The 11,934-nt window shown below is 43.1% G+C and overlaps 1 protein-coding gene across 2 annotated transcripts; it reads left to right on the top strand.

The window, feature by feature from the left end:
• Nucleotides 1-45: 45 nt before the first annotated feature.
• LOC144013868 (interleukin-17 receptor E) lies at nt 46-11,876 on the top strand. Of its 2 annotated transcripts, XM_077513201.1 has the most exons (17): nt 46-247; nt 906-921; nt 993-1,085; nt 2,540-2,628; nt 2,728-2,820; nt 2,905-3,007; nt 4,220-4,368; nt 4,439-4,507; nt 5,894-5,960; nt 6,045-6,226; nt 6,323-6,370; nt 6,497-6,542; nt 7,712-7,863; nt 7,940-8,005; nt 8,087-8,138; nt 8,214-8,321; nt 10,809-11,515. In XM_077513201.1, the coding sequence occupies exons 1-17, from the start codon at nt 149-151 to the stop codon at nt 11,513-11,515; spliced, it is 2,139 nt and encodes a 712-aa protein (XP_077369327.1). In that variant the 5' UTR covers nt 46-148. The 2 variants fall into 2 exon arrangements, with proteins under 2 accessions (XP_077369327.1, XP_077369328.1); XM_077513202.1 differs by lacking the exons at nt 906-921; nt 2,540-2,628 and having other exon boundaries at nt 10,809-11,876.
• Nucleotides 11,877-11,934: the final 58 nt, after the last annotated feature.

Here is an 11,934-nt window from a genome sequence, read left to right as displayed (position 1 = left end):
TTTTCATTGTGTAGATGGCGTGAGATGAGGCGGTCAGAAAGTAGTCCGAGGCCACGCCCACCACCTTCTTGTAGCCCCACGGCCCACGAGACGCTTGTTGTTGTCATTTCACTTGAGCGTGTGCATTATTTCTTCTTTGCAAGCTGCGATGCGACTGGAACGCGGTCGCGTGGGCTCGCTCTTCTCCGTCTGGCTTCTGTTCCGTCTGCTTCTGCTCCCCCGCGGACGCGCAAGTTTCTCGTGCCAGGTGAGTTAGTAAAGTATCGACCCACCGATGATGGCGTCTGTTGCTACATGCACGATCCAAGTGCAATGTCCAAAGTCGATTGCCCGGGTTAACGTTTTTTTTTTTTCTAAAATGACTTGAACCGCCTTGTTCCTTTCATTTACAAAATCATGAGATTTGTTTGGACTAATAACTCGAACACAACAATAAGAGCTCCCAATATTTAAATTTATAAGCCGACTTCAATCCTTTTTCTCTCTCTCATGTTTTCTTGATAATCTGCGGGGGCACTGAACCCCCCCAAAAAACAGCTTTTAGGAATTCCATCTTTTCTTCTTCTTTTTAATATCCCCAGACACTGAAGAGTTGTAGCCTACTTTTATTTTTGTAAACTTGTTTAAAAAACAAAACAAAACATGCCAAACAAAAGTGATGTCTGTGCCTCGTTTGTCCATTGCATTAAATGTTGAAGGAATTCTGATCAAATATGGTTGTGATGAGACATTTTACTTCCACCAATGTGAGCTTAATGTCAGATAGTCTAACAATATTGTGCCACCTGTACATAAACTGTTGTGTTGTGATTTTCCAATACGAGCGATAGCATTTCAAGCAACTATTAAAACAACTATAATCATAATAATAATCCTTGTTTGTGTTTCTTCTTACTCCACTCTAGAGGGCCCATGAAAACGGTGAGTCAAAAGTCTTGACTATTTAACGGATCTTGTTGTCGACATGACGTCTGTTTACTTGTGATTTGCAGTTGACAAGGCGGTGGACGGCTGCCCCGTCGAGACCGACCGCCACCCGTTCAACAGCAGATGTGTCACCGTCCGAGCTTGGATTCCACATGCAGGTACAAGTGCAAGGCTGCATGCATGCCCAGTGGGAAAAGCCTCTCGTTTTGAGGCTTTCACAGGTGGAAGTGGGCATGAGTTCGTTGATGCGTTAGTTGTCACTTTGCCCTCATCATTCGAAGCCTTCGTTGAAAAGTGAACTATGCACGTGCAACTTCTTTGAATTTTGCACATTTGAAGTAGGAAGCAGTAAAACAACTTGTGAACTTTTGGCTAAATGAGCATGTTGGCTAATTTAATAGTTTGTGCCACTTAGTAAATCCTCCACCGTACCACATTGTGACAACAATCAAATACAGTAGTGTGGTAGGCTTATGTTTTTATCCAAAACAAGAGAAAACACACACATATAAACAGACTGAATTGACAGATGACATGCCAATGTACTGAACTACAAATGTGGAAAACGACTGAAGTGCATTTAGGCAGCAATTCTTTAGCGTACCTCAAGAGGGCGTCCAACAAAACGCATGTTATTATGCTCTTATTGACAATTCATACCTTACGTGACAAGTCAAAATGGCGGTCAACTCGGTTAAATTGAAGCTCTCCGCTGATTCAAAAGCATTTGGCTTTGGATCATTTGTAATTTTGATTTGTGAGGAAGCTTATTCAAAATGTGATGAAAAATGTCGTTTGACAGCTGTAACAACTTGTCTGGTTTGTATGCTAGTCACAGGTGAGGCAAAAATAATAAAGTACGCCGTTTGCTTTCACCGTGTAAAGGAAACATTTGCATTGCGGAAATATCTGCAATGCCCGGGTGTTCGGAATTGTAAATACAAGCGTGACTATGAAAAGTTTGTAAAATTGTTGTGGTACGTGGAGTATGGATGGACCTAAAGGCAGAGAAACCAAGCAGGGAGAAAGGCAGGAAGAAGAATAACTTTATTGACTGAAACCAAGTAGAAGATCGGATGGGACGTGAGCGGACTCAACGTGGACAGACTTGGCAGAACATGTGGAGGACTAGAGTTGACGTGGAGAATCTTGACCAGATAGCAATCGTTACTAACAAAGGACAGGACAGGACAGGACGCGTGAACAAACATCACTCACTAAATACAACACTAACGAGACACTAACAAGACACACCTGGGAAACACACCAGGCAGAGGGCACTAATTAGCAACACATAGGAGGGGAGACACACACAGGTGGATGAGGTTAACTGTGACGAGACTAGGGGAGACAAAACCGGACAAAAGACAAAATAAACACCCAAATCTAAACCAAAACCCAACCCCCATAACTGAAACATGACAATTGTGAGATAATTCCAGAGTCGAGTCACACTGGAAAAAGTGCCTTGCCCACATATTTTTTTGGGGGAAAAAAATGTTGAATAAATGAAATATTGCAAAAAGCCAGTGTGCTATTTCCATAAGACTAGTTGTAGCATCGTAATTGTAGTTGTTGTTGCGGAATAAAGTGAAAGGTGTGATTGTTCCAGATTTGAGTCAGGCCCCCACCATAGAAATCGTGTCCCTGACAAAAGAGATCATCCGGCCCGTCGTCAAACACAAGAGAACAAAGAAAAAGGTTTGGCCTCTCATCGCTCTTTGTTGTGTCCCTATGGTCTTCATCATCATCATCATCATCATCATCATAATCACCGTCATGTGTTTTATGCATGTGTAGTGGCACACCAAGAAGAACGGAAATGAAATCCGAGTGTGGTGTCACGAGAGCTCTGACCCGCTCGGGCAACGCGGCAACAACACTTTGACCTCGGTAATAGTGCACCTCCGTTTGGGCATGTTGCTCACCCGCGCGGTGCTAACCGTCCTCACGAGGCGTTTTGCTGTTTTCTTACAGTGGGAGCTGCTTTGCGACTGCGTAGAGGCCAAGTTGCGGCTTCCTGTCACCGTGTCCTACAGCGCCGCGTCGGTGCGCTGCAGCGTCAACTACACTCTAGCAGGTAACGTGTGCGCCTCTTCGGCACGACATGCTAGTCACGGAAGGCTGTTTAAAGAGAAAGTCAACCCTAAACAAATTCTTGACAATAATATGTTCTATGCAGCCCCACCAGTCTAAATATCATATTCTGGTTAATATTGTGTTAATGGAACATGAGTTAAGCAGTAAAATCCAGCAGTTTTTATCAATTCCACAAGGCGGCCATTTTGCCACTTGCTGACGAGTGAAAATGACATCACAGTTGTTGACATCACAACAACCACCACTGGTGAAAACACTGAACTCTTAAAGTGGAAGTCAACTTTCAGCATTTCTTGACAAAAATATGTTATATGTGACCTCACAAATCTAAACATGACATTCTAATTAATATTACATTTATGGAATAAGAGTTATAAAGCAAAATCCAGCCATTTTTATCCATCTCAAGGGGCGGCCATTTTGCTACTTGCTGTCGACTGAAGATGACATCACAGTTGCTCAGGGCTCAGGCAACGACCAATCACAGCTCACTTGTTTTTTGAAGCGGAGCTGTGATTGGTTGTTATCTGAGCAACTGTAATGTCATTTTCACTCGACAGGAAGTGACAAAATGGCCGCCTTCTGTTATTGATAAAACTGCTGGATTTTGCTGCTTAATTTATATTCCACTAACGCAATATTAACCAGAATACCATATTTAGACTAGTGGGGCTGCTTAGAACATATTGTTAAAAAAAAAATTCGGGGGTTGACTTCTCCCTTAAATCAGGCGCTGGCGCGAAGCCAGCTAAGGCATCGTCAGGGCCGCACTGAAACAGAACAAAAGCTGCCATGTTGCCCAGTTGTAACTTGAGTGAGAAGCGTCACTTGTACTTCATGTGGAAGCAGCAATGCAGTCGGGACGGAAAGATTTGTTCTTATGTTGCTCCAATGTCGTCACGGGGAAGAATTTTTGTCGACGAAGATTGTACTGAGTAGAATTTGACATCAGTGCGGCAACATTTGGTCGTCATCAGTTCCACGGAAACAAAAGATATTTTGTTCCATTGGTGTGAAACAGCAACTTAACTTCCTTGTAGAAGGCAATCATTGACTTTTCTGGGCCAGTAAATGATTGAGGAAGCTTGAGAATAAAAATCTCCCCTTTCTGTCATGTCATGCATATGCTTGTTTTTTTGTTTTGTTTGTTTTTTTCTTAGCTGAATCTCAATTTCCGTGTGACCTGATTCAGATCCCGCGCCCAGCTTCTCTTTGTCTGTGGATGCTGCGTCCAAATCCATCAACGTCACGGTGGACTCGGAGAATCGAGTCGCCGCCAGGTGGTGCTACAAGCAGAGTGCGCACTACTGTGTTCAACGCTCGCATTCCAGCGTAACCGTCGTAAGCGTCACCGGCGCACGGCCAAACTTTTCAGCGCCAAAACGTCAACTTTTTCCTTTTGTGTTTTTAGATCGATCCAGCTCGGTCCCGCTCGGCGATTCTCAACATCCCGCACGTGCTCCCGTGTGTCTGTGTACAAGTATGTTCGCCTCCGACTGGTTTTCATACATGAGCTTGCTGTGCGCCAACATTCTATGGCTCTGTTTGCCATCGTCTGTTCGGCCAAAGACACACCCCCAAACAAAAAGTCCAATCAGGATGATGATGATCTTGTCTCGGTTTGCTCACAAATGGAGCTTGAATGTGAAACGTAGACCTAATGAGCTGACGTTAGCGTGATTCTGTTGTGTGAATAGCAACAGGCTTGATTTGACCTTCTGCCATCTGGCGGAAGGAAGAACGTTCATCTGGAAGCACACAAACACACAGTCTTGCCCGTCTCTTTTTTGCTCAATGTTTCTCCGGCTTTATTGAAGGAACATATTCGACATGAGAAAAACTCTCATGAGACATTATCATTCAACCCATATGTCCCCAAAAGTTTATGGACTTCCTCCATGTGAAATGTTGGCACTTTTGTCACTTTAAAGATGTTTTGTATGATTGGCAACAGCAACAAAACTTTCTGAGCGTTTGACAGTGGCTGCTTTTCTCTATATTTTCTAAAGGCAAACATCAAACTTGTTTTTTATCCTAGCTTTGGATGTAATGTTATTATACCATATCTTCTGAAATTGATATTTTGAAGTCTTTTTATTCTCCTTTTTGTCCTTTTTAGTGCATCATTTTAGTTGTTTATTTTCTCTTTTTGTTGCTAACTTTTTAAATTTGCTATGAATTGAATTTGATATTTTATTGTCATATCTTTCATTGACTTTATTTTATTGATTAGTTTTGTTTTGAATCAATCCTCTAGTGTTAAGTATGCTAGCGCTTCAGTGTGTGTGTGTCAGTGACATTGGGTTTGTCTGCTTTACTTGCAGTGCTGCCAACTTCTCAGTCAGGAAAGTATTGCTGTCGTAAAAGTCGCTAGCAGTCACTCAATGACATCATCGCCTCATTTGTATAATTAGCTATTTGCATGTGATTGTAATGGCCGTTGTAGGATTACGTAGTGGGAGACGCAACAAGTGAGTAAAAGACAGAGAACACCAGAAAACGTCGCAAGATTTGTTGCTAGTTACTTTTGACAAAATAAAAAAAGTCACCAAGAGGCTTTGGAAAGTCGCCAGATTTAGCGACAAAGTCGCCAAGTTGGCAACACTTGCGTTTCCTGTGTGAAGCAGTTTGTGCTTAATTATTTGAATGGGCAGATTGCGCCCTCTAGTGGAAGAGCATTGAAGTGTTCTGCCGGTCACTGTACAACACTGGTGTAGTAGATATGCGCAGCAGAGAGTTATGTAATGAATAAATGCTCATTTGTGAGCAAATGATTTTAAGCCGCGCCGCCGGCGAGCTATGTTGGCAGCCTGTTTGGAAGTGGGCACTGAAGAATGAACTGAAGAATTCCCTCTTGTGTCGGCAGGTTTATTTCCTGCACGGCGACACCCTCCGCAAAAGCATGTGTCCGTTACAAAACATCCCTTTGCCAGGTGAGTACGCTCGACGATTGATGAGTTAGCTCCACATTGTTTTGGCTTGGGCGGGTGTTTATGTTTAATAACGTCGACACGCAGACGTGGGAGACGTGTGGCTGTCCTCCACGGTCACACTGTACGAGTCCACTTTGATTTGGCGCTCCGAGTGTCCCGCCCGAACCTTCCCCGTGGTGGCTACCCTCTGCTGGAGGCGTCGCCAACACGTCTGCACGCACCTGCTCAACTCCACCCTCGACTCGTGGGAAGACGGCTCGGACCTGGTACTCAGCATTCTATCTCGCCGGTTGCTTCTTATCCATCTTTATGTGTTTATTAATTGGAGGTGAACTCATGAAGGCTGACGTGTCCCTTTTTAGATATTCAACATCTCAGCAGTGGACAAACACCCTCAGATGTGTGTCAAGGTGAGAACCATCCAACACAAATGTCATGTGATCAGGTCAAACTTGTTTTATTGTTCCTAAAAGGAAACAAAGGGACAAGGATGACAATGTTTTTTGTTTGTTTCCTGCATTGTTTTGTGCTTGTAGTTTTCCCTGCATGGCAGCTACAACATCTCTTGCCCCTTCCAGCCTGGTGAGTTCACTCGAGACTTTTTTTTGTTTTTTTTTTGCTTTCTGGTAAGTCAAAGTCGTTTGTTGCGGGTTTAGAGAAGCATACATCCCAAGTAGGCTTCCGTTCTGATCCATTTTTCAATTTGGCTTGTCCTCGTTCTGGTTACGGGGCAGCAAGAGCCTGTCCCAGGTGACTTTGCGTGAGGGGGGTGGGCTTTTTCCAGACAATTGTAAATTCAAATATACAACTGTGTAAATAAGCATTCACACAACCAATCACACCAAAGGAGAGTTTTCTAAGAACCTAGAATGCGTTTTTTTTTTTTTTTTTTTTTTTTTTTTTGGGAGTGTGTGGGAGGAGCCCAGAATAGCTATTAATCTACTCAAAGCTAACGTTGGCAGGTTTCCAAACTGTACAAGCCTTCATTGTGTGTGCGTGCGTGTGTTTATGGGACAGCATTAGTGCTGTTCAAAATGGAGCTTAAACTGCACATACCCTTCTTCACATACACAACACACAACTTTATTTATAAAGCACTTTAAAACAAGTATTGCTGTACATGGAACAGAAATCAGTCATGCAGTAAAGAAGTAAAACAAGAACAAAACAAGTATACAAGTAAATGGAATTTACATCAATGAAATAAATAACAAGAAGTAGGTGAGTAAATAAATAAATATATAGAATAAACATCAAATTCATAACACAAAATACAGCACCACAAAGCACCAAAACAATGTTAACTCTCATGGTGCGCAAAAAGCCAAAGAATGCAGATGACGTCGCATCCACTGACAGAGGACAGGAAATTCAAACCCCAATCCAGTTTGAAAATTATTTGCTAGAGTTTGTGAACAGCTAAGGTCTTAATCTACTAATTAGAAGATCTCTCAGTCACAAATGGTTAAATAAAAAGGCTATTGTAAAGATATTTTTGCCAAAAATGTTCCATATAAAATATATTTTAAAATCTCATGTACCTCCTGAAGTGCCTTCATGTACCTTAATTTCAGAACTGACTTAGATTAAATGAGGCTATTCATTCTTGGCCGGGGTCAAGAACATACTTAGTGGGCGTGCAAGTGTTGATGCCGTTGTGATCCAGAGTACGCAGCGTCGTCATCCAGGTGGTGTGCTGTCTGGTCGCGGCTCCGAGTCAGCACACCTGACGCGTGGCCTCTGTGTTGCAGATATGTCGTCATGGCACGTTTCCCTGGAAGCTGGCCCACGCGCGCTGTCCGTGCACATCGAGTCTTTGGCGCCGGCCACATTCTCGGCTCAGCTGTGCGTACCGAGCCGAAGCGACTGCGCGTCCCGAGGGCCCATCTGGGCAGTCACGGTGGTGAGTTGTGAACGTCAAGAAAGCACGTCCGTGTCCGACTTCATTGAAGTTCCGAATTGTGTTTGCCGTTCGTCAGGACGCGGCGTCTGAGGGCAGAGTCACGGTTCCTCTGGATTGGCCTGCCGAGCTCACGTGCATGCAGGTAACTTTGAAGAAGTGCCCGTCTGTCGCTGATGCAAAACGCGACTTTTACTTTGTTGGCTCACGGCTTGAACTTGTGCAGGTGTGGCAGTCCTTTCCCGCACTTCACGGACGGAGAATTCTGTGTCCGAACGGTGAGTGTGACCCCGATTGCAGTTGTGAGTCCAGATTGTTGCTCAACTCATTCTTTCATCCTTTTGTTTGTGCAGACACTCGCAGCAGATGGGGCGCGCAAGCGGCGGCGGCTGTCATTTTTCTCCACATGCTTGCACTTTTGGCCTTTTTTCTCCACTCGCTCACCAAAAAGGGAGCTACAGGTTAGTTGCATCGTTTACAGAGGTGGGTAGACTCGCCAAAAAGTTGGCAAGTAAGAGTAGCGTTACTTCAAAATAATGTTACGATGAAGGTAAATATGGTGCAAAAGTAACTTGTAAAAAAAATAAAAAATAATGTACCTGTAGAAAAAAGTATAAATTAGTATTTGTATAATTCGTTTAAAAAACAAATCTGTACATTTAAAAAAAAAAAAATACGTAAAAAAATACAAAAATTGTACCTGTTTTGAGATTAACCCACTGTCGTTCGCTCAACCAATGAGGTTGAGCTTCAGCCCCCCAAATCCTCCAGAGCCCGCCCCCTTCTTTAAACGTACAAATCACTGACCTACAAGTACGAATCTTTCTGCTACATCTGTAGCGAGAAATTTGGTGCAAAAGTCACGTGGCGACCTAGTGGCGACTTCTTTGACTACAAGTTGTCATTTCTACAGGAACAAATTTACATTTTTTTTCTACAGGCACAATTTTTTTTTTCGTACATTTTTTTTTAATTTACAGATTTTTTACATACAATTTTTTTTATTACACATTTTCTTTTTTTTTTTTCTTTTTTTTTTACCAGTACAATTTTTTTTACAGGTACATTTTTTACAGGTACATTTTTTACAGGTACAAATAATGACTCTTACGGATACAAATTTATATTTTTTCTACAGGTATAATTTTTTTTTACAAGTTATTTTTGCACCATATTTACCTCCGAATATTACTCATGTAACAGTAAGAAGTAGTCATAAAACAATTCAAGTAAAAAAAAATAAAATAAAAATATCCGTTGAAAAGAATACTCAAGTACTGAGTAACTGCTTGAACATAAAGTGTTAGTGTTGTTTTTTTTTCAAAACAGTGGCATCAGACAGACAAAAACATAAAATTATGTGCAAATTCTGGCATCTTCAACTCATAAAATAAAAAAAAATAAAAAAAAAATTTCTTAGCTCGAACAACAGCGCAGACACGTTATCCCAAGCATGCATAATCCATTCACAAAGCACCAAGACATCATCTTTCAGGTTCTTATCATGCCTGCCAGTCCTCAACCAGGGCCGCATTTGCTATATATAAGCAATGTGTCGTGTCCACAGAAATGCCTCCCATGCAGTCAGTCAAGCGGAGCGCTTACTGAAGTTGCACAACAACATTTACAGATTTTGGAACTTGTGCACGCAAAAGGTGCATCCATCGATTTTTCAGAAAATTGAAGACTAAAATGCGTCTTATGGCCGTAAAAATACGGTAAATCCAGGGGCGTCACTAGGTTTCATTGAAAGCGGGGGGCTTAGCCCCTAGGTCCTGCGCATCTCCTAGGGCCTAGGAGATGCGCAGATGGACAGATATACAAGGAATACATTACTGTGGAAAAGCTAAATTCATCATTAGACTTGCAGTGTTATTTCCGTCAGTATTTTAATATGGTACACAAACAAATGAAGCATTTTTATAAAATTAAACAAACAAAAAATAGATATATATATATAAACTGTACGAAAAACTGTATGCAGAAAAAAAGGTTACTGTGTTGTCATAAAGTGAGTCATTTTCGATTAAGATACATTGAATGAATTATTACGCAAATTTACTAACTTTAGTAATCTCTAAATTTCAAACATTTATTTCCGTACTTTGTAGGTGTCTTTAGTTCTTTTGATTTTTTTTTTTTTTTTTTGCTATAAAATAACACACATGCACAATGTATTTTTTAGAAAAAATCCTAAACGGCAGCTGAAAAAGAAATATAATTGATGTTGTGGCATCTTGGCTTCCGTTTTGCTTGACTTTTTTTTTTTTTTTTTTTGAGCTATCAAATGCTTTTAACAATAACTTGACAGTGTTCCCTTACTTTTCACTGGTGATAAATTCCAAGCGAATTTCTGCGAATTGCCTTTTTTTTTTTTTTTTTTTTAAATAATTTTATAATTATTTCGGCGGGGGGGGGGGGTTGCACCTCTATTAACCCTTCTAAACACTTGATACACTTAATAAATGTAACTTTTAGCATAGAAAATGTAGAATTACGACCAAACTAATGATGAAGTTTGGCTTACCTTAAGCAGAAACCGGTTTACCAATGTCACAAATGAAAATCCGCGATCGAGTGAATCCACAAATAACCGAACAATGAAGTAGCGTGGACTGGGAACACTATATTCAATGCTGTTAGCAGTAGCTAAAAAGTGAAGTGTGGAGAGTCTCTGTTGCTGAAATGCTCGAGTGCAGTGGGGCAGTCATTGCCAACAGCTTCTCAAATAGCCACATGCTCACCTTTATTTTTCACCTGATTCCTCTTATTTGTACTATAGTCATGTTGTTTCTGGTTCAGTCAAAATTATCTGCGGCGCCTAAAAACGGCCCTGGATAAGAATGACAGGGGAGTCCGAAGGTCGGGGTCACGGAATTGTCGAGTTGAGTCGCGTCGTTTGCTCAAATAGCAACACTTACTTTCCTCTCCTCTTTTCCCACGGTTAGCTTGGCTGTCCATCCAGAAGCCGGTACTGCTGGTGTGCTCGTCGGAGCTGTCGGCACACATTTCGGCCACGTGCGCCCTGGCTTCCCTGCTCCGGGGGGATCTGAGCGCCACCGTCCACGTGGCCCTGTGCTCGGCGAGCTCGCAGAAGCGGGCGGACGCCGAGAGCGGCGTAGCGGACCTGGGCCCGCTGCCGTGGCTGTACGGGCAGTGGGAGGCCGTGCGGGAGGCGCAAGGAAACGTCTTGATCGTCTGGAGTCCCGAGGCCAACGGCAAGTGGAGGCGGCGTGCGCGCAGCGGCGGCGATTCCCCACGCGGCGCCGCACGACGGGGAAAGTGTCAAACGCCGGCGATGGAGAACGAGCCCTCCACCGTCATCGAACCCGTGTTCGCGGCCGCTCTGACCTGCTTGGAGGCGGCGCTGCGCCAGCGCAAAGGCGGAGGCGTGGCCTTGGTCTACTTCCGCGGAATGGGCCGCAGCGGGGACATCCCCGAAGCCTTGCGAGACGTCCCTCGCTACTGCCTCCCGCGCAACTTGGGCGGCCTCATCTGGGAGCTGGGAGGCCTGCGGGGGACCAAAGGGAACTTTTGGTGGCGCTGTTGGCGCAGACTTCTGGCAAAGGGGTTGTCCATGTGGCTGGCGCGGCAGTTGGCCCGCAAACTGCGCTCGCTGCTGCCTCCAATGCAAAGGACAAGAGGTCCAAGGTGATAGAAGGCGATGGCTCACGTCAGACGATTTAAAAAAAAAAAGAAAAAAAAAAAAGAAATAATCCCATCAGATGGGTTTCAACTTCTTGCTGATGGCCAAAAAGAAAAGGAATATGAGAAGTACACAATAATTTCTCCTCGACTGACTCCTGATGCCAACGTTCTCTTGTTGCTCTACCAACTGAGCCAAGCTTGAACCAAGACAATGCTGGGCACTGGAAGTGCCAAATGCGTCATGACTGTGATGTCATTTTCAAAATGATGGACATTTTGCCACTTACTGCCACCTAAAGATGACGTCACAGTTTCTCAGGCAATGACCAATTACAGCTAGCCTATTTTTTATTTATTTATTTTTTTAAGTTGAGCTGAGCTATTGGTTGTTAGCTGAGACTTGAGCAACTGTTGCTTATTTTCTGT

Source organism: Festucalex cinctus, chromosome 2, assembly GCF_051991245.1.
Source record: "Festucalex cinctus isolate MCC-2025b chromosome 2, RoL_Fcin_1.0, whole genome shotgun sequence".
NCBI classification, from domain to species: domain Eukaryota; kingdom Metazoa; phylum Chordata; class Actinopteri; order Syngnathiformes; family Syngnathidae; genus Festucalex; species Festucalex cinctus.
This window is presented reverse-complemented; position numbering and strand designations above follow the sequence as displayed.

Excerpts from the sequence above, each read along its gene's own strand:
- LOC144013868 (XM_077513201.1), top strand. The coding sequence starts at position 149 with ATGCGACTGGAACGCGGTCGCGTGGGCTCGCTCTTCTCCGTCTGGCTT. Across the intron at positions 2,629-2,727 it reads ACAAGAGAACAAAGAAAAAG|TGGCACACCAAGAAGAACGG; the intron begins GTTTGGCCTCTC and ends ATGCATGTGTAG. Across the intron at positions 8,322-10,808 it reads CACCAAAAAGGGAGCTACAG|CTTGGCTGTCCATCCAGAAG; the intron begins GTTAGTTGCATC and ends TCCCACGGTTAG.